General features: G+C 37.5%; 1 protein-coding gene, 1 long non-coding RNA gene and 1 other non-coding gene across 5 annotated transcripts in view; 2 read left to right on the top strand and 1 right to left on the bottom strand.

Moving 5' to 3' along the window:
• LOC141570173 (uncharacterized) overlaps positions 1-22,697 on the top strand; it is a 403,207-nt gene that overhangs the window by 29,136 nt on the left and 351,374 nt on the right. The gene's annotated exons all lie outside the window — the stretch shown is intronic.
• CYYR1 (cysteine and tyrosine rich 1) overlaps positions 1-22,697 on the bottom strand; it is a 114,637-nt gene that overhangs the window by 5,386 nt on the left and 86,554 nt on the right. Inside the window, exon 4 of one of the 2 annotated variants that reach the window (XM_019729870.3) lies at positions 16,518-18,936. The exons of the other annotated variant lie outside the window; for it this stretch is intronic. Coding sequence (XP_019585429.1) covers positions 18,755-18,936 — 182 coding nt within the window. The 3' untranslated portion in view covers positions 16,518-18,754. Of the gene's footprint in view, positions 1-16,517; positions 18,937-22,697 lie in introns of those variants that run through there. 2 annotated transcript variants of the gene reach the window in all.
• LOC141568097 (small nucleolar RNA SNORA27) lies at positions 16,095-16,221 on the top strand. Its single transcript, XR_012491107.1, has one exon. It is a non-coding gene; the product is annotated as a small nucleolar RNA SNORA27 (small nucleolar RNA).

Genomic DNA, 22,697 nt, shown 5'->3' with positions numbered 1-22,697 from the left:
GAGAGAGATGAATGAGTGAATTATATGTCCAGTTATTGAGAAATAAGACTATATCAATTTACTTTATGAGGATATTATCAGCTCTATAGCTTGAACTGACCTTGGTTTAAGTTTCTTCCTTAGAAATTCTGATAAAGAACAGTGATGGTATTTAAGATATTGCATTATTTTTATCACATTTAGAACAAAGGAAAACCTTAGCCTCTCTTTATAGTGTTTCTTCTGATAGGGTTATTTTAAAATCCTGTTTCTCCACTTGATTTTTAGAGACCAAAGCCCAACTGAAGCACAGTTTGGTTTTGGGTTTGATGTGAAATGGTTTCCAGTAAGTGGGCCAATAGCACTCATTTAAAAGATAATGACTCCAGCCAGGCATAGAGCCCTTTCCTCTGGTGGAGTGGGACCTAACCTAGGGCTGGGTCTGGGTAGAATGACAGCTATTGACACAATGGACTCATTTATTTATTTATGTATGTATGTATGTATGTATGTATGTAATTTATCCCAGGCAACTCCTGTGGGAGACTCCATCCCTCGTGACTTCCTCTCCTTCTACCCCTTTCCCCAACTGTCCCTAAAGCCCAAAGGACAAAGCCAATTTGCTTTCAGAACTAGCCTTATGAGTGGACTCTCTGTAACTTTCTATTGGGGGGCAGGTAACGGGGGTAAGGAACCAAAGTTTATCGAACACTTAATGATATTCTAGAACCATATAGAATTTCTCCTTTCCTCTTCAGAAGAACAACATGAGATAGAAAGTTAGTCAGGGTTCTCTAGAAAACTGAACCATAGGGGTGTGTGTGTGTGTGTGTGTGTGTGTGTGTGTGTGTGTGTGTGTAGAGCAAGAGAGAAAGAGAGATTGGAAGGATTGCTTTTCCTTGAAAAATTTCAGTCTTTACTCTTAAAACCACCCATATTACCAAGGGTAATCTACTTAAGTCAACAATTGCAAATGTTAATCATATCCACAAATACCTCTGCATCTAGACTAGTGTTTGACCAAACAACTGGGCACCATAGCCTTCCCAAGTTGACACACAGAATAAACCATCATGGATGGTTCTCAGAAGCTAGTCAAAGCAATAGACCCTGCTAAATGGCTTACGATTTACAGATAAGAAAACTGAGGCTTGAGACATTATGGGACTTCAATAAAACCCTGCAGTTTGTATGCAGTGGTACCAAGATTTAAATCCTGCTCTGACTGAGTCCCAAGTCCACAGTGTGTTCAGTACTCTCTCTCTCTGTCTCTCTGTCTCTCTCTAACCCCTCTCATCTTTATATCCTGATCCCTGGAAAATCCATGTCATAGAAGAGGAAAAGTAAGCTAGATCATCTTTCATAATCATTGACATCTAAGGGAGGATATACCATAGAGAGAATAAATTGAGTCAGTCAGAAAAGAAGGCAGCTGTCACAATAACAAACACAAACCTCATGATTTTGTTTAGGCCATATTTTAAAAAAACATTCTACCATTGTTAGACAAATAAAAATTGTTCAGTGATTTGTAATTGAGGCTGAGTCGTGTGTGCACAGAGCTTAAGAGGAAAGTTAATAATCATGTCCATTGGGCAAAATATTCCAAAATATATATTTGAAAGCAGCAATTTACATCCTTCTGGAGCATTTTAGAGTTTTTTAGACTCTTTTCTCACCCTTTTCTCTCCTTTCAGGGAAATTCGAATATTTTATTTTTTTATCAGCTACATCTTAGGAAATAGAGTGGTTTGGTAATTTCAGTACTATTTCCAATATTTCAGTTTATTTCCATTCTTTATATATTGTAGAGCTGGTGTGTTTCCTTCATGACACTCAGAAATATAAAATGGGAAATTTAAAAAGTCAGAACTCCAATGGTATTACTTCATTACAATCTAATCATTCAACCCCTAAATCATCATGTTTTGGCTTTGAGTTAGGAGGCAGCACTGTTATTTCAGAAAAAAGAAGTTTGAGTGCAGAGATAGCAGTGTTCTTGAAAATATTCACATTTATCTTCTTTTCTTTGACTCATAAAGATAGGTTAGAGAGAAAGCTGGAAAACACCATGAACAAGGAAAATGCTAATTTTATAATGAAAAACTCTGTAGCTATTTTCAAATTTGAGGCCCTCCTTTGACTAGTTTATGTGGTAAGGAATTTAAATCTGATAATTGACACAGGAGATATTTGATTTGTTTATAAGTTTTATGTACTGATTATCTAATTTGGGGATGAACAATGTTTTATACTCATAAATAGTGATGCATTCTCTAGATTTTGACATCTCTGCATCCATCTACTATTATGAATGGTTAAATGAGGATCAAACACACCAAATTACTCCTCATTGGAAGTGTAGAGACTATTGAAAATTCATAGCAATAAACTAAACATTCCTACTTTGGGGAGTATACACATTCCTTAAATTCAGTTTAATGGGGGAAGGATAGTAAAATATTTCCCACTTTTGCTTCATATCTGCCAAAAGGTGTATACAAAGAATATTAAATATATAGCAGAAAACAAAGTACTAAGAAATGAAAGTCCCCATGTTACATGTCAGTTCTGGCAGAAAAATGGGAAAACATTGCTTAAGAACATTCATAAGAATCAAGCACTCACCAGTCTTCATGCACTTTTAGTTTTCTCACACAAACCTGGCCCCTATCCATTGGCCATAACATGAAGCATACTGGCTGTGTATTTTTGTGAGGTATCACAGAGACCACGAACATTCAGAAACATAGAACCTGATTCTTCAGTCCAGGGAACAATAAACTGGTGGTAGAACATTTCACAGAGAATACCTAAGGGCTTTTTAATATGAAAATGAATTTTTGAGACCTAACCTTGTGCTGGGAAGTTTTATTTCTGGGTGTGCCTCTTGGGGGAGGGAGAAGGGGGAAGACTAAGAAGGGCTGGGTAGAGATTGACCAGTATTCTCTAGGCATTAGGGGACATTTTGAAGTTAAAAAAAAAAAAAAAAAAAGTTCGGGGAACTCTAGCTCCCTATTTTGAAGCATTCCTAATTTTACTCCAGTGCTACCTCTGTGCCAGCCACTCCCAGCTGCTACCCAGCACCCAACTATGCCCCCAGCCTCCTCAAGAGGTACAGCACTGACCCAATTTTCAGTTTTCTTTTTCTTCTCTAGTGTGTGAATATCCAGTAGGGATGTGCTAGATGAAACACTGTGCTGTTAAGTTAATACGTGCTGTGATGGGACGGATAACCATGACCCAATTTGAAATGGTCTCAGGCTGCATCTTTGCCTTAACCCACGTATCTCTGTTTCACAGCTGTCACTCACACTCCACGACTGAGCACCCCTATGATGATAAATATGCTGTTATAGATGAGAGCACTTTGAAATCTGAAGAGCAATATACAAGCATAAAACATTACAGCTAAAGGATATATATTACACAATTTTGCCATTTGAATAAAACATTTAAATTATAGTATGTATAAATAAATATATGTGTGTGTATATACATATATACATACTTATGAGTATGTATATACATGTATATGTGTGTGTGTGTGTATATATATATATGTATATATATTACATACATGTATGTATATTCCTTAAAGTTTTCCAGTGACTTCCCATTTCATGCAGAATAAAATCCAAAATTCTTACCATGGCTTACACACTTGGCCCGACCTATTCTGATAGTTATGTGACATAATCTCTTTTTTGCTCACTTTGCTCCAGCCAGTGGCCTCTTTCCTCTTCCTCAGATAGGCTGAGTGTTCGCCCAGCTCAGGCCCTTAGCTTCTGATGTTCCCTCTTCTGGGTATACTCTGGCCCTAGATATTTGCAAGCCTTACTCCCTCACCTCTTTAAGTTTTTTTGCTTAAATGGCACTGAGTCAAGAGTCCTCTTTCTTGAAAAACACAGCCTCCCCGCCCCCACAACTCTGTCATTCTCTCTCCTTTTACCTTGCTTGTTTTCTTTTCTTTTTTTTTTAAATTAAAGTTTATTGGGTGACAATTGTTAGTAAAGTTATATAGATTTCAGGTGTACAATTCTGTATTACATCTTCTATAAATCCCATTGTGTGTTCACCACCCAGAGTCAGTTCTCCTTCCATTACCAGATATTTGATCCCCTTTACCCTCATCTACCTTGCTTGTTTTCATCAGAGCTTTTCCATAATTAACACACAATGCATTTATTTGCTTTTATTTGAAGCTCCAGGGAGTTTTTGTTCCCTGGTAAATTCCCAGCATCCAGAATCATGACTGACACATTGTGGGTATGCAATCAATGTCTGTTGAATGAATGAAGGAATATCAGTAAAAGTGGGCGTAGGTACCACCACTTATCTCCTCATTTAGTGAACTGATGATTTGTGTCTTTATAAAGGGCTTTTAAAAAACAGACTGTTTTTTAGAGCAGTTTTAGGTTCACAGAAACATCAAGCCCAGAGGAAGGTACAGAGATTTCCCATACACTCTTTGCCCCTACAAATGCACAACCTCTTCTACTAGCAATATCACACACTAGAGTGGAACTTTGTTGCAATTGATGACCCTATGTTGACACATCATTATCGCCATAGTTTTCCTTAGGGTTCACTCTTGGTGTTGTACATTCTATGGGTCTGGACAAACGTATGATGACAGGCATCCACCATTAAAATATCATACAGACTAGTTTCACTTCCTTAAGATTCCTCTGTGCTCCACTTATTTATTCCTCCATTTCCCCTAACCCATGACAACCACCGATTCTTTTACTACCCTTTAATTTTGCCTTTTCCAGAATGTCAGATAGTTGGAATCATATGCTGTGATTGGGTTCTGTAAATGACTTTTCCAACTGTAAGGTAATTGAATTTTGCTAAAACCAACCAACCAACCAACCAACCAATCAACCAACTGAAAAGCAAGCAAACCATAGATTTATAACCAATACGCCTAATAAACAAAATTGAATGAAAACAATCAGTGTTAGTTACATTACAACAATAAAAAAGGAACCCTCTCAGGTTTAGAAGATAATTGTTCTTACATAAGACTCTTTAGATGACCAGAGCTATGAGCCTGACTTTAGCGAGAGCATATAAGCAGCTATAGTTCTCCTTTTAGTGGTCCTGTCAGCCTTATACTGTGTAGATGAACATTCCGTCCACTTCATCTGTGTTATCTGGTCTGAGCCCCAGTCCTGCTCCGTCCTCTGTCTACATTTAGCTGTCATTTCACCTCCCACATTTTCAACATTCCTCTATTTGAGATAATGCATAAAAACTTACTGATGTCTAATGTTGCATCTTGGATTGATGCTGTCTTCACAGCACTTCCTACAATTGAATTTGATAAATTAATTTTGAAATGGCTGTTTTTTAAAATCATGTACAGTACATAAAAACTACTGTGATCTCAATGAGTCAAGGGGCAATGTCCACTTTTTTTATTGCTAATAACCCAGCATTTAATGTCTGACATAGAATAGGGTCTCAATAAAAATCTGTTGATTGAATAAAGGTCCTAATGCATGAATAACTGAATGAAAGTGATTCTAAAGAGGATGGCCACTAATGTGCCTTGCTTGCTTTTTGGTAACTAGGTGGGAAGAGGTTATCATCTTCCTGTGAAATCCACCAACCTTTTTTTTCACAGAGTTTTGTTTATTTGCACATTTTTCTAAATTAAAATTTATTGGGGTGACATTGGTTAGTAAAATTATACAGGTTTCAAGTGTACAATTCTGTATTACATCATCTATATATCATACTGTGTGTTTACCACCCAGAGTCAGTTCACCTTCCATCACCATATATTTGACCTCTTTCACCCCCTTCTCCCACCCCCTACCCCTTTACTCTCTGGTAATCGCTAAACTATTGTCTGTGTCTATGAGTTTTTGTTTCTTTATTTGTTTGTCTTGTTCCTTTGTTGTTTTCAGTTTTATATTCCACATATCAGTGAAATCATATTGTTCCCAACTTTTTCTGTCTGACTTATTTCACTTAGCATATTAATCTCAAGACCCATCCAGGTTGTCACAAATGGCAATATTTCATCTTTTCTCATGGCAGAGTAGTATTCCATTGTGTATATATACCACAACTTCTTTAACCCATCATCTATCGAAAGACACTTTGGTTGTTTCCATGTCTTGGCCACCATAAATAAAGCTGCAATGAACATCGGAGCACATATATCTTTACGGATAAATGTTTTCAGATTATTTGGGTAGATACCCAGGAGAAGGATTGCTGGGTCATGTGGTAATTCTATTTTTAATTTTTTGAGGAACCTCCACACTGCCTTCCATAGTAGCTGCATCAGTCTGCATTCCCACCAACGGTGTATAAGTCTTCCTTTTTCTCCACAGCCTTTCCAACACTTGTTGTTATTTGTCTTGTTGATGATAGCCATTCTAACTGGTGTGAGGTGATATCTCATTTTTATCTTTAAACTTAGGGCTAGAGAAAATGTTATATCATTGACTCATTTGAGTAACTTCATTTTTTGTTCTCCTTAATATAAGTAGAATTGTTGCCTCTACTATTTTAATTTTAATGCTATCTCACAGTTACAGGGCCTGACTTACTAAAATCTGTGCTTAGGACATGTAAACAATGAATGTTTTTATTTCCAAAGACATAGTTCACTCCTGGTGATAGGAAAACAATGCTGCCTCGTTGGATTTTTCCCTGACAAAAGGCGATCATAAAAAGGACTTACGTCCAATAGCAATTACTCATACTCCAACAACTGGTGCATCCACGAGTTACCACTCTCCTCTTCACCAATAATAAAATGCAGCTTCACTCTAAACAGAATGCAGGTTGCTGTCAGGTAAAAATATATCCTGACTTGAACAGTGGATATTTGCATCCATCCCTGGGAGGCAGGCACATATGGCCAAAACTGTCAAAGCCAAATGGCAACAAGAGAGGCCAAAACACTATGTGAGATATCCTTGCCATTTAACCATCGTTGTCTGAAGTTTGAAGAATGGAAGTAGAACATTTATGAATACGCCCTTGTTCTTCAGACCAGCGCAGTCAGCTGAGCAATTCATGCTAATGGCATGTGTTAGGGTCATTAACTGTCTGAAACATTTAAAAATTAATGATACTTCATGTAATCAGGAATTTTTATCTTTTGGGTTGATTCTGAGATACCTGAGAAAGGAAAATCTTAGGAAAAATGTTGGCACCTGTGGATTTGGGACAGGAGTATTCCTTTTTTTTCCTTCCTTTCTTTCTTTTTTTTATGATTGTGTTTTGTGATGCACTAGGTTCCAGTAGCATCTCCTTAGGTATTTGTAAGCCAAAAGGCTACCATGCTGTTCCAAAGATTCCTGGGCTGGGTGGTGTTTGTGGTACCATCCCCCCTTGTGAATCATGCCTGTTAGGGAAGGTGGTATAGGAACAGAGTAGAGGGGAAGGGAGATAGTTTTTTGATATGATCACTTCAAATTTAAGATCTTTGAGCTTAAATCTAACTTCAGTCTTATTAGAGCATTTGGGAAACTACAGTCTTTACCTTGGTTTGTAGTTCTGCAAAAACACATTCAGTAATGAATTCAACGTATACTTTTATTGAGTGCCTATACTGCCTCAGGTATTTTACTGGGTACTAGGTATAGACTGACACATTAAACAGATATGTCCCTGGTCTCAGGGAGCTTACAGTCTAGTGGAACAGGGGAAAGAACAGAATAAAGTGAACAAACAATATTTAATTACGTCTTGGGATAAGTGCTGTGAAGGCAACACACAGGAAATAGTGATGCAGAGCAGTGGTAAGGGTTAGTTACAGACTTACTCAGATCAGTTTTTCAGAGAAGCCTTATTTTATGGGATGGTATTTAAACTAAGACCTAATCAATGAGAAAGACAGGGATCAGCATGTACAAAGGCCCTGAGTTTGGAATGGGCATGACAAATAGCAAACGAAACCAACAATTATGTAGAGAAGTGGCATAATGCAGTGGGTCAGAGCAAGGACTTCGGGGTTGTGCTGGTTGCCACCAAGTTGGCTCATCACCAGTGACTTGGAACAAAACTCTTTTTTCTTCTGTGTCTGTTTCCTAATCTAAGAAATAAGGGTGTCACATAAAAATATTCCTATGATGCCTTATAGCTCTGAGTCTGTGTCATTCTTTTTCTTGGCTTATTCATTCTTGAAAGCTGTCATGCAGTAATTTATTAGTTCCCTCATAGGATCCCAGAGCTAGAAATTATCTTAGAGATCATTTAGTCTAACACTTTCATTTTGTTTTTAAGAAAATAGTGGCCCTGGAGCATTCTTCACTATCCTGAAGCTGGTTAGTGGTCGAACTGAGATTAGAATTTGGGTCTCCTGCCTGCTTTGTCAAATAAAAATGTACTAAAACCAGAACAGTTGAGAAGAGACTGTGGTTTATTTTAATATATTAAATGACATATTTATATATATGTATATATATATATATATAAAACGAATAAATGTCTCAATCAGGCCAAGAAACAAATGGCACACTCAAAGTAGGTAATTTGTGGAGAGTTTAACGAAATGCATGGGCAGAGTTGAAGGAGACTACAAGGGGTAGTACAGTAGCATGGGGAATCTGTGCCAGCCTTGGGCCTGAATGGGCCAAAGGAGAGCGCTAACAGAAATAGCGGTTTGAAGAAAGCATCCTATGGGAATTGAGGCTTTGTTTGAGAGGGGTAGCTCCGGAAATTCCCCAAGTGAATACCCTATCCTTATTCTCCCTTTTCCTTCTGATCTCCTGGGTGGTCTCCCTATTGGCCAAACTTAACTGGAAGCCCAATAGGCAAGGGAGCTTAATGATACAGTCTATGCAATATACTGTGTTGCCCCCAAAATAAGACCAGGTCTTATATCGTATTTCCCTGAAAATAAGACCGTGTCATATTAATTTTTGCTCCAAAAGATGCATTAGGGTGTATTTTCAGGGGATGTCTTGTTTTTTCATGTACAACAATCTACATTTATTCAAATACAGTCATGTCATTTCTTCTTGAACATCGTCATAACGTACTAGATGCATCCATCTGGCTGACAATCTTATCTGGGGCTTATTTTTAGGGTAGGTCTTATTTTCGGGGAAACACAGTAGTCCTGGGGCAGAGACAGAGGGGAGAGGGCTGGAGATGGAATCTGAAAGGGCAAGTGGGAAGATATGCAAAACAGAAAGGTTTAATATGTAAGGTTCTTTTACCTTTTATTCTATTTGACACTTTGTTCATCCAACACTTTTAGGTGTCTTATGTCTTGCCATATATTTGCACAAAAATCATTATATGACAAAGAGACATTTGGCCCTTATTTTGGTTTCTACTGACATGTTTTTAAGAACTTGTCTACAGGTGGCCAAAATTATAGTCAATTCACATAAAAACTTGAAACAAATAATGAGTCCATCTAAATAATTTGATAAAATCGTTCTTTCCATTTATTTGAATTTGGCCAAATGGTAGTTTCACTGAAGACTCCTTTATGGCTATTTATTCTCAATGGGAGAAATGGGTTAGTCATTGAAATCATTGTGTTTTGTATGCAGTGCGGAAGGTAGTTGCCCTTGTTGAGCTTCAGCTGTCCTCTCCCAGTGTGTCTGAAAGCCTGAGTGGTAGAGCAGGTCCACCAAGGTTTTACTTGTATGAGATTGTAAAGTGTCCTGGGCACGGTTCATCTTATGGGAGAAGAGAGCCAGAATTATGTTCTGAGAAAGTATTTTAATCTTAAAGCAGAGTGGAACTTTTAAATCATGAAAGCACAATGTCTATCACTAGAATTTATCCTAAAGCTCTTTCCTCCTAGATACATGTCTAAGTTTAAGGGAGAGGAGATAATGTCAGGTCCAAACCGAAAGCACGAGTTTCACAAAATAGCCTATGAGATATTAAGAACGTGAAGTATTTTTGCTTTAAGCCTAATGTCTTCAATAAAACAAAAAGAGGTATTTTCCCGTTTAGTTCAGAGTGCACCATTTTCTTGGTTTGTTGAGGAATGGAGAGAACACAGGAAGCTTTAGCATATTGGAGACACTCCTTTTTCAGTGGCTCAGGACTCCGGGTATGTGTGTGTCCTAACTCTAATGACACCTGGGGTCAGTACCTTTCAAGAATAGCCAAAGGCAGACACAGCATTCCCGTTATTCTCCACAATCTCTCTGCCACTGCACTAGTGGGCAGTGATACTGCAAAGTTGAAGCTCCTACAATATTAGTGGCTGGGCACAACAAACCAACCCAAATATCTTAATGGTCATTCTCAGCAGCATGGTAGTGCCCAGTGACCTGCATGCGGTCTAGTGGTGGGCAAATGTCTAGCCAATAACATCAGTAAAGGGAGGCTGGAGAGAAAAAGACTGGAAGACGCAACCTGGTAACTGACAGGCCATATGAAATACCCTTTGGCACTCCCAAATATAATTATAGGTTGTACAGGAGTCTGGAAGTCCTACAGGCGCAAATAAGGTCTAAGATGAAAAAATAGCACTTATTAGATTGCTGTGGCCTGGAGAAACACAGACTTCATAAATATTTTAATTTTGACATTCATGCACGTATAGCTTTGTGCTGGGCAAAAGCTATTTTATTCCTTGATTACTGTGGAACACTGCTGTTTATGCAGAATTATCTAAAAGATGCCTATTACCTTTTTCTCATTTAAAAATTCTTCCTTAAGTATTGTGACATATTGTTATTGTCTAGTTTAACAGCTTATTGCTTATATGTATTTTTAAAAATTCTGCAGAGGTCTGAGTTTCTAAAAAAAATGTGTAACAAAACCAACAACCAATTCTATAGGAATATTGTGACATATACAAAGTACACACCAATTTTTGCAATTTCTATTCATACTTACCAACATTCAAGACTGTTCCTTCAAAATTAGTTAAAAGTTCATATCATTTTGCAGATACCCTTTTCTTTTATCCTTTTCCCATAAATATTGACTCATTCCTCTGTTCTGGTCAAGAGGAAATACAGAGCTTCCACAGAAAATCCATGCTGGTTTTTGTATAGGGAATAGTCACGATTTAGGCGATAACTGGGTGAAGTTGTCTGTTGGGACCAGGTGCTGTATCAGAGATAAAAGGATCCTTTTACTCTTTGTTTCGTCCCTGCTGTATGTAAAAACTGGAACTGATGGAGACTAAATGATGAATTGCAGCAGAAGGGCAAAGTGAAGGGTATGAGCCATCAGTATTGTTCCAACACTTGGAACTCAAGCCTTGGAAAGGCAGCTTCATGGTCAGCCCCAAGATTGCCACAGGTAGCTTTCCCAAGCAAAGAGTAAATATGGATATATTTCTTTGCAGCATTAAAGGTTTATTTTCACTGAAAGGTAATTTTTTAGAATTACGAAGTGATACATTTACAGTTTCTAAACCTACAAAATGAGGACGATAATACCGACATCATCAGATTGCAAGATTAAATGTAAAGTGCTTAGAAACAATTCCTGGCACGTGCTCCCCCCAGAAAACCCAACCCACCAAAACTATTATTATTATGATTTAAGGTAACATATTTCTAGGGATGATTTTATTGAGAATCAATTATTTTCAATGGTATTTCTGCTTTTTAGGACTTGGATACACTTACTTCTCTCTGTACATATTAAATAACAGCACAAAAGCAGTAGCCATTTTATGACCCCTTTTCAGCAGTTTTAGTCTTCTTTGGGTTTCATCGGAGACTAGTCAGTGTTTTTTCAACATGCCCTGAACAAATTGTAATGTGAAAACTATGACATCTTATTTTAGTAAAAATGCCTTTAGTGAATCCTTTGGTTACTGCTTCTGAAGTCTAAATTAAATTAGAATCCATTTTATGGAATTATGATTTATGTGGTAATTCTTTTCTAATATTTGGTTGGCATTCTTTTTCTGTAAAAACTGACAAGTTCAATTTTAATCTGAAGAATTATAAAAGTACCTCTCTCAAACTGGCGTGTTGTCCTGTTCCCACTAAGTGTGTCACTCATATGTTAATACTGTACTTAATGATACAATCCAACTGTACCTGGGTTGACATCAGTTGAGAACTATGAAACTATTAGCCATTTGTCCACTTCTCTAACCCGTATCTTGGATTATGAACCCCACTTAATACTATTCACTATAAATTCTCTTCCTCTAATTCTTAAAGTTATTTTAACATTCTTTAATGTCAAATATTATTTGCTGACCTAATATATCCAATCATTTATTTCATATTCCAAATATTATATAGATACCCTCTGGGGACAACAAATGTCCAAGAGACAATCCTTGTTCTCAAAGAATTTATGATCTCATAGGGAGATAGACATTTAGCAAATCTGTGACAAGGGGTATGAGAGGGGTACAAAATAGGTACAAAAAGGCCCAGAAGTGGGAATCAATTCATTCTGACTGGAGAAATGATCAGACCTCTCCTCAGAGCATAAGCCCATTAGCTACATCTGGAAAGATGAGCGGGGGTTCCACAGAAGAAGCCTATCCCCAGACAAGGAGGTGAAGGAGTTTGTCTTGTGTGTTCAGGCGGTGGTGAGAGACACAGGGGGTGGGTTTCCAAATGCATTTTCACAGGCAAAGCAGAAGGAATTGAACTTCAGCTACTTTATTCTGAATTACTTTCACATTGTTCTCAGAGAAAGAAGATAATACACAAGATGTGTGATAATGAAGACACTAACTTACAGTAAGATGCAAAAGTGGGAAAATCAGATCACTTTGGTTCTCTTTGGATTTTAGTCAGAAAAAATTAAATTTTATACATACATATATATGCATATATGTATATTATTTTTTATTTATTTTTATTAACGTTTATTGGGGTGACAATTGTTAGTAAAGTTATATAGGTTTTGGGTATACAATTCTGTAATACATCATCTGTATATCACACTATGTGGTCACCACACAAATATATGGTGTTCAAAGGAGTCAGTTTTCTCCTTTGAACACCATATATTTGATCCCTTCTATGCTCATCTACCACCCCCAGCCCCCCTTACCCTCTGGTAACCACTAAACTATTGTCTGTGTCTATGAGTTTGTGTTTCTTCATTTGTTTGTCTCATTCCTTTGTTGTTTTCAGGTTTATATCCCACATATCAGTGAAATCATGCAATTCTTGACATTTTCTGTCTGACTTATTCCACTTAGCATAATAATCTCAAGATTTAAGGCCATGGGAACAATATGAGCTCTCTGATTCACTTATCACCCGTGACCAAACACAATTCAGAAAATGACCCCCCTGCCTCTGCCTCCTCTTCGTACTAAAAAATGGCAGGTGGCACACACTCAATAGCTGCTCATGACTGGGTTAGAAGAGGGGAGATGAAATAGAAATAGGAATCAAAGAGTCTAACTGTGAATAATGTTTTAAAACCAATGATTCCTTAAGTATCCAGAGAAGGTATGTATTCCCAGCATGTGTTTCTGCACTTCCAAATGTTTCCTTGGGTTTGTTTTCCATTTCTAGTGAAGGTATTCAGGATTAGGTTAGGTAGCAACTTGATCCACTGAACACTCATCCAGAAACTTGTTTTGGAATTCTTTTCTTGATGAAGATTAAATATCTTGGAATGAATTGAGACTGTGTTAAGACTTGTCCATGAGGTATGTGGTATGCGGTCTACTTCCTTCCCTGCCAAAATGCGGTGGTTTGTAAATGAAGTTCATGGGCAGCACAAACGTTGGGCATCACTGTCAGTATTTTTTAGGAATGCGGCACTTACCTTGGTAGCACAGGCCTGTGGCTGTTGCTGGCTCCATTCTACCCATCAGTTCACTAAAAGCAATTTGTGAACAGCCAAGTGTGGTCCTCAGATTCTTCCAGCTGTTGTGTTGGTACATTGCTATTAGAGAGGAGATTACCTAACTCCAAATAATGGGGTTAAGGAAAATGAGATGAACTATCCCTGTGAAGGTTGGCCAACTACTAAGATGGCTTCTGATGCTCTCACTTCCTGGTATCTGCACCCTCGTACAATCCTCTCCTCTTTTGTGCAAACTGGACCCAGTGACCTGAGTCTAAGGAATAGGACATGGCAAAAGTGATGGGATGGTACTTCTCAGATTAGGTTTTAAAGGTCTGTGACTCTCCTCTTGCTAACACTAGGTTTTGCTGGCATGCTCTCTGACTCTATGGTTCTGCTTGCTTGCTCTGCCCTATGGAGTGGACCATATGGTAAGGAGTTGAGGGTGGTCCCTGGCCAACAGCCAGTGAGTGAATGAGGCCCTCAGTCTAAAAGCCTACAAGGTATAGAATCCTGTCAATGCCCACACATGCGTGGGAGCTTGGAGGCAAATCCTTCCTCAGTTCGTAATGAGATGACTACAGCCTGGAAGAGTCCCTAAGCCAGAGGACCCAGCTAAATTATGCAGATTCCAGGCCTACAGAAACTGAGATAATAAATGCTGTTGTCTCAAGCCACTAAGTGTTCAGGTGCTTTGTTCCACAGCGATGGATAACTGTTACACTTGTTTATAGAAGTGCTAAGGCTTGGAAATGGAGGTACAAAGTTTGGAAAGAGAATAGGTATATATTTTTGTGTTTGTCTGAGTCACCAATCCAGATAGAATCTTTATGACAGATGTTCCACGTGTACTGTTTATAATCATGCAACCACCAGGCAAGAGTGGTGGTAATTACATATTCTGTATAAACTGAGATTATGGAAACTCTGTTAATTGGCTCAGAACACATAGCTAGAAGGTGACAGAAATGAGAGAGAGAAAAACCCAACTGTGTCTTACTCTGAAGCTTTAGTTCTTTCCTCTGCATTAATATATCGTAAGAGGGAAGGGCAGCGTTGGGACTAGGGTGGCCATCAGAATCACCTGTAAGATCTTTTTACAGCTAGTTCTGATACTCTTCTTTTCTGGAGGTCCTGACACAGTTTGAAGGGAACCATACCACACAGTGGGGTTGTCCCCGAAGAGCACTGAACTTACATGTTTCAGCTGCATCCCTTGCAGCTTGGGCCTGTGATTAAATAATTAAAATTGCACATTTCAACCAGGTTCTGATTAAGGATCTGGTCGTCCTCAGCAGCCTCCCTGCTGATTAGTAAGATGGTCATGTGACTCTGACAGTCTGGTGTTAGGTTGTTTACAATAAGTTAAAAAAACAACAACAATAGCACCCAGAGCTCCACTGTTTGATGGACTCATATAATGTGATGCGTGCCTGATCCTATCTCAGCTACAGCCAAACATTGGCAAAATGAATTTGGCTAAACAAGGACCAGTTGGGAATAGACTGGATGAGTGGTGGGTGCTGCATTCATTCGGTGGTAGGAACAAGATTGTGAAATAATAGAAGAGTAAACACACCTCAGCGCTGTACCTTAGGAAGATGTGGACAGCCCTGCATGCTCTTCTAATGGCTTCGAGAGCTGAGCAGGGCAGCTGCAGACTTGACTAGAGTCCGACAAGAGGCTGTGGTTCTGTCTCACAGCTCCTGGGCAGGTCCAGCTTCTCTCGACTGCATTCAGCCCTTCAGTTCCTGTAACATCTGCCCCACCCCTGGCCCTGAAGAGAGCCTGAGTGGGCTTCTCATTGCTCACGGTCGTCGTGCAGATCATCGCCTTACTCTGGTAGCAAAGGCCTCTTCACACATCATCCTGATGGACGCCACCATTAACTGACAAGGCCCACAGTTTCTCCTGGACACGATGACTTCAGTGGCTTCTTCTGCAACTCCTCCTGCCACTTCACAGCATTTTGCATAGAGGATTTTTCTAGAGCATCACTTCCCAATAAAGTAGCCACTAGCCACATGACGCTGTCTAGCATTTGAAATAGTGGCTAGTGAGACTGAATTTTTCATTTAGTTTAATGTTAATTCATTTAAATTTGAATAACCACATGTAACTGGTGGCTAATGTGTCGCGTACCACAGGCCCAGAGGCTGCCATCCTTATGTTATTCTTTTGTTAATTTATTTTTGGTTAATATTTATAGAATATTTTCTATATGCCAGGCATTATACTTAGGATTTTGCACGTATTCACTCAATTTTCCCAATGAAGCTCATTATATGATTTACATTTTCCAGAACAGAAAGTTGAATTTTAGAGAGCTGAAGTGGTCCATCTTAAACCATACAGGCAGGATACAGGATTCAAAAAAAAAGTCCGACCCCCTTTTCACTTTGCCAATTGGACTTATGTCTTTATTAGTCATTCAAGTGGGGCAAAGGAAATATCCTTTTAAAACTCAAGAAAACGGGGTGCTTGTCTTGTCCCCTGTCAGAGGAAACAAATTGAAATAGGCTTACGGGAGAAAATCTTATGGGATTTGGTATTAATTAGTTCTAGTTTTCAGAGTATAAACAATTTAATTTGTTGTAAATTTTATTAGTGATCTGGTTTTGATTAAATTATCTAATATTTCAGGGCCTGACACCTTCACCTATCTGGATAAAATGTTCATTGTTTATTTAATAACTAAAAATACCAAAATAAAAAAATCTGTTTGGCTCTAGTCCTGTGTTTCTTGTACAGAAGAAAGAGATTAAATCAGCAGGAACAGAGGGTGAAACAAAATGAACACAAGACAGTTAAAATATAACCCTTGTTATATTGGGTTGTTTCATTTTATTTGCTTATTGTAAACATTTTGGCCTCAGCAAATACATTAGTTTTTAAATAACCGTAATTCAAAGCTTTCACATGATTTACTATTTTCCCCCAAGATGTGTCATGTATGAAAATAATCAGTGAACTCCAAAAGTCTATACTGATAACGTGCACATTTATGCTATGGTGACACTAAATACAAATAATAAAAATACTCATCTATTGTAGATCTATGGGTCTGTGATATACCTTACGGGAGGCCATAAATCCCTCAAAGAAGAGAGATGATGTGCACTGAAATGGCTCCTATGTGGGTAATGTTTACAGAACATAGGGAGTCTGCAATAAATGTTTATTGACAGTGAAGATGATGAGAATTCAATTTCCACTGGTCTTGTCTTCTCTGCTTTTCTTAAGAAATATATGGTGCATTTCCAACCAACATTCTGAAAATCACAGAGACCCTGGCACTTTGAGTTGCATAGCTACGGTGTAATTGGGTCTGATCACACTTTCAGAAGAGAAATACATTAAGGCACTATTAAAATTGTGCTAAAATCTCAGTCATTAGAATAGGCTGGAACTCTTGAATGCATTGCATCTTCGTTAAAAAAAAAAAAAAAAAAAAAAAAAGAAAATCAGTGCCTGAAAATCAAGTAAGTCCTTCAAAACAAATCTAGAGTTTAGATCTCACTGGCAGTGAAACCGTATTTCAGTCAGATCCATATATATGAAAGTAGAATATGCTTGTTGTATTAGCTACTAAATTTCCTATCTACAAATACAGGCACTATATACCATAAGATATTTCTTTTAATTGTTTTATTCAGTAAAATTCTTAGCATTGTTTTGGGAGTTCACTGAATCACAATGATATTGGATTAAAAATTTTAGATTTACTTGCAAGTGATACAAAAATTTCATCATCTATTTCCAAAATTTTTTCAATGTAAATATTAAATACATGAAAAGGACCAACATAAAAATATAAATGTTAAGGTCACTTACAGCAAAATGTGGCACATTAGAACTATTTATTAACAACTTTTGCACCTAAACATAGGCACTTCATAACATTTGGATTTTGGCAAAAGGCAACAATTTGATATCTTAACCTTTCCATTAATTATAATTTTTTCAAGGAAACAGATTATCAAAATATCACAAAAGAGAAACAGAAATCTGTCTAAGCTACCTATGAATGGAATTACACAGAACAGAATCCAAACTTCATTTTTCCCTCTTCTTTTATAAACTTATGTATCTTCATGGTCAAGTCCTGAGATTTTTACTCCCTGATATAAAATCCCGTGGGACTATTTGGCTTGTAATCTCTTTTAATCTGGAGTGAAGAATCTGTTGCTTATGGAACTTGACACAATTATTTCCCCCCCAGTTGGAATAAGGAATAACCTTGTCATAATACTCTTGGTGGCAGAAGCTAGCACTGAAGAGTTCTTGGCTTCGAGGAGCTATTGAATTCCTTTGATCCTGTTTAACTCTCCAGTTAACTCCAGTTGTAGTCATTCTTGGGGGCAGAAAAATTTACCCCATACCTACCTAAAATATGAGCAGAGCTTTTGTGTGCCCAGTGGACTCTTCTGCCATTGGATTCAGCTATCCCTTCCAGAGCATGTCACTACCCGACAGTCAGCACAGGTTCTCGTTGAAGTCTTGGTACCAGAGCGCTTCACAAAATCTCCAGTTGCTCTTTATTATACTGAAATCAAAGTTCCCTGTTCTTATACTGAAATCAAAGGTCCTGCAACTTCCATCCAGGGCTTCAAACAGTATAAGGCACAGAATAGGTTCTTATGCGCTTGATCTGCGTTTATTGATGAACGAAGGAATGAACAATTCTAGTTCTGACTTTTAAAGCTACATAGAATATAGAACATAGTGGTTTCTTTATGTAGTCCAGGCTATTTTCCTGTCTTACATTAATCTTCTCTTTTCCAGGATCAGTAGTGCAATTTCCTTAAGCAACATGCTTTTCAGATGTTTTGTCTATCTCATTACTCTTCTCTGAATGTGCTTACGTTGATCAGCAGATCTCTTCAAATGTGGTCTTATCCAACCAAACATAATAACTCCAGATGGGGTCAGCTCTGAGGGGGTAAAATCCCCGTATTTCTTAGCCTGAACATTCCACTTGATACATTGTTTGACCCAAAACAGTATTTCTTAGAGAAATCCTATCTGTTTCTGAGTAGGCATGTTACTCCGGGAAAGATCTCAGATTGGCACATATTCTGTTCCGGGAGGATTGTTTCTGGGAATTTCCGGGATAAGGAGGGGGTGGAGAACGCTGTGCTGAAGGTTGTGGTGTCAGGGAGTAGGGAGGAGGCAATTCTGCACAGTATTCCATCTCATGGTCATAATTATAGGGGGGCGGTGGGACTGAAAAAGGAAAGGAAAACAGCATCAGGCAGTTAGCAAACATTTGAGTGTCTACCATGTTTAAGCCACTGGGCTGGGTAACGTGGAAGGGGACATAATTTTTGCCTGCAAAAATCTTCATTTTATCAGGGTGAGGACACACATGTATAAAAGAGTGAGTACTGTAAAAAGTGGTGCCATTGGCCAAATTATTTAGAATTGGTGGCTCAGGGTAATTTTCTTGGAAATTCGATATTGATGGGTCAGAGAGAGAAGAAGCTATGGGATAATTCAAATTTGAGCAAAGGCACAGAAGCAGGAGAACATTTTTGTTCGAAGCAAAAAGTATTATACATGAAGGAAAGAAATGGGAAAGACTTGGAGGAATTTGACAGTATCATCATTACGATGGGCTTTGACTATCATACAAAAAGTGTGTGATGGGCAATTATCAGAGGGTTTTTGAATACGCTAATGAACATGCTTTGGGAAGATGACTCTCTGAAGTATGGGTTGAGGTGGATGAAAGAAAAGGTGAGATGACGTAAAAGCATATGTGAGGGGTTACAAGGGACTCATGGCAGTTGCGGGGGAATCATAAGAGCCCTCGGGCAGCTGAGTATTTAGGTGATGACTTGGGAGGTGGAGAAAGGGGTAGGGAGTGAAAGACGGTGTCAAGGTTTTGGACACCCAATGCTGGGCTCCCATAACTTGGAAGGTCAGGGAGCCATTACAGGAATAAGGGAAAAAAAGTGAAAGGAGGACAAGTAGGTTTGCAAATGGGATGAAGAATTTTGTGTTCTAAATCCTATTTGGAAAATTTTCTTAAATTAATTTTTAGTGTAATATATTCAATATATTCTTAAATCACATATAATATACTTTATTATGACTGTGTATGGATGTCTGTTTTGTAGTGATCTCAATCCCATCTTGAGGGTTGGAAGAGAGGTAGCCCATTAGTACTCCATGTCTTTACGAACCAAGTCATTTTGCAACATCTGAGCAAACCCTCAGCAAGCCCTCTGATGACTTGCCAGTAGTTGAATCATCATCAAGATCGTGATTCTAGTTGGAATGGACATGCCTTAATTGCCTACTGTGAATGTAGCCTAAATCACAAGACTACTGTCATAATAATGGAAAAAAAAAAAAAAGAAAAAAAAAGGCCAGGCTTGTAACATTGGAATGGGAGGAAAGAACAAACAACCTTTCAACAAACTTATTTCTAAGATGGCTTCTAAGTTGTGCCCCTACCAATAAGATTATGATAGTGTTTTGATCAATATGCACATACAAACACTGGGCTCCACCTTACATGCACATTCAAACTATGTTTCTTCTGGACCCCTCGACTTGGCTGTCTTTACCAGGAGCTTAATGATTTGAACCATTCACTGACTTGCATATACTCTGTGAGGTGAGGAAGCAGAATTGAGTCAGCCAAGAGAAGAGGAAGATGGAGACACAAAATGGGGTAGGATGTCCTCCAAGGACTTCTCTGGTGAGCAAAGGCTTTGCAAGTCTCTAATGGGCTGAGTAAACTAAGAGTTTAAGACGGAGGACACAACTCTGTGGAGAAAGCAGCAATGATGCGTACCGCTTCTTCATGACTGCTTTAGACCTTTGGAGGTGGGGCTATTCCCAGCTTTATTCTGTACAACAAAATGGAATAACCCTCTGTGGAATCTAAACACACATTCCTATTGCATTACACTCACTGCTTTGCTTCTTTATATCTAAGAGGACTGAGACGAAGAGATTTATAATAAGCTTTGTCCAAGCCAAGAAATGCAGCCTCCATGTAAAATGGGAAGTTACAGCTGGATACCCATTGAATTGTTTCTTATAAGCATGTGGTTCTAAGTTGGTTTTATATTGAAACTTTTCCCTGCCTCCCACGTGCGGAGCACACACCGAATGTTTCTATAGATCGACCCTGCATCATCATTCGCTGTCATGAAGCCACAGTGTGTTTTTTATGCCTCGGTAACAAAGCATTTATGTTCAGCCATCTGCATAAAAACTGCTGGAGGACATTTCAGTGAGATTCCCCATGGTATATACAGCTGCATGTTGAACATGAAAATCGAAGATATGAAACAGTGTTCTTTCATTCATATAGCCTTTGAATTTTGAGAAAGCGATAATACAATGCCAAAGAGTGATATCTTGAGGACTGTCCATCATGAAATAAACATGACACATCTTTTATAGTAATAACTACTAGAAGACATTTTGAAATGATACTTGTATAACTGTGGAGTGTGCTTTCTTTCTTGCAGATAGTAAGGCTTCATTAGGAAGCAAACTTTTCAAGGTATCAATTTTTAGGATTCCGGATTAACTCTAATAGGTTTTATTCTTCCTTAAAGGTTAAATCATTTTAAAAGATATATGGATGATACAGCTGTCTTTGAAATTCTTTCATAACCAACATTCCAATTTTCTGATTTAAGTAGAGCAAACAGGCCATTTATCCTTAATGTCATTATAGTTGTCTACAATATTACAAAATCTAAGGATGCTATGAAATTCATAGAAGAAATTCAGTGTTTTTCATCCACACCGGCCAACATTTCTAAAGCATATGTAAAGGGAAGATGCTTGGTATTATTAAAACTATACATTATTTTAGAAAATTTAGGAACAGAGGAAAATCATCCATAATGTTGCCACCACAATTTAACAAGTATTGTTTTTATGTATTCTCTTTTGGTCATTTGTATTTTTTATATTCTTGTAGTGATGTAAAATGGTATATTTTTTTCACTTTATATTATAACAAAGTATTTTTCATTCTGGTATATGTTCTTCATAAATTTTATTGTTAATAGCTGCATGTTATTCAAGTGGCCATTCACTTGTTTTGAGATTAACAATTTTTTGTTATTATAAATAATGGAGTGATGGATATCCTTCTGTACATAAACTTTTTACTATTTTGAATTAGTTCTTTAGAATAAAATTCCAGGAATCAACTAACTGGCTATCACTTACTATTTTGGTTATTTAATAGTGAAAAAAATATCGCTCTTTACTGTACATTGATAATAGCTAGATTTGATATTGTTCTACATCTTGTTTACTATTTGTAATTCATATTAGGTGATATTTTTTGTTTGTTTCAGCTGATAATTTATAAACTGGGATCTTAATTAGAATTAAGATATAATTAAGATAATAAGATATTAATAAGTGTACAGAATTATATATCATGTTCATATGACTTTTTAAAAATAATTCTTTGTCAAAATGATTAATTATATTATTTTTAGTTTATTGACATACTGAAGTTTAAAACTTTGTATCTAACAAAATATATGGTTCTTTATCTTTTTGATCTCTTCTGTATTGTTTCAAAGCTTAAAAATGTGTCTTCTTTTTCAGATATCTGACATATAATCAATCTATTTTTGAGTTTTTCCATTTAAATCTGTATATTTAACATTTCCTTACATCTGTTGTTTTATTTGGTATATTTTTGCATCAAAGTTTATTTTTTTCTAAGTTCTAACCTTTGGTTAAGCCGAATTATCTAAATATGGCCTCTCAATCCTCACTTTTCACAGTTTTGTTATCTCTCCTTTAGAGTTTGTAAAATTTTAATCTACATGCTCTGTTCCAATGACTAAGAGTGTATCTTTTTGTACCAGGAACAACTCATTTTAATTATTATTGATTTTAAATGGTTTAATATCTGGTAGGACAGGTGAATCCCATGACATTATTTTTTTAATGTATTTTTAAAAATGTTTTTATTGAGGCATAATTGACGTAGA

Source organism: Rhinolophus sinicus, chromosome 17, assembly GCF_057876585.1.
Source record: "Rhinolophus sinicus isolate RSI-liver-muscle chromosome 17, RSI-T2T, whole genome shotgun sequence".
NCBI lineage: Eukaryota > Metazoa > Chordata > Mammalia > Chiroptera > Rhinolophidae > Rhinolophus > Rhinolophus sinicus.
Note: the sequence above shows the minus strand (reverse complement) of the source record. Positions and strands in the feature narration are given on the sequence as shown.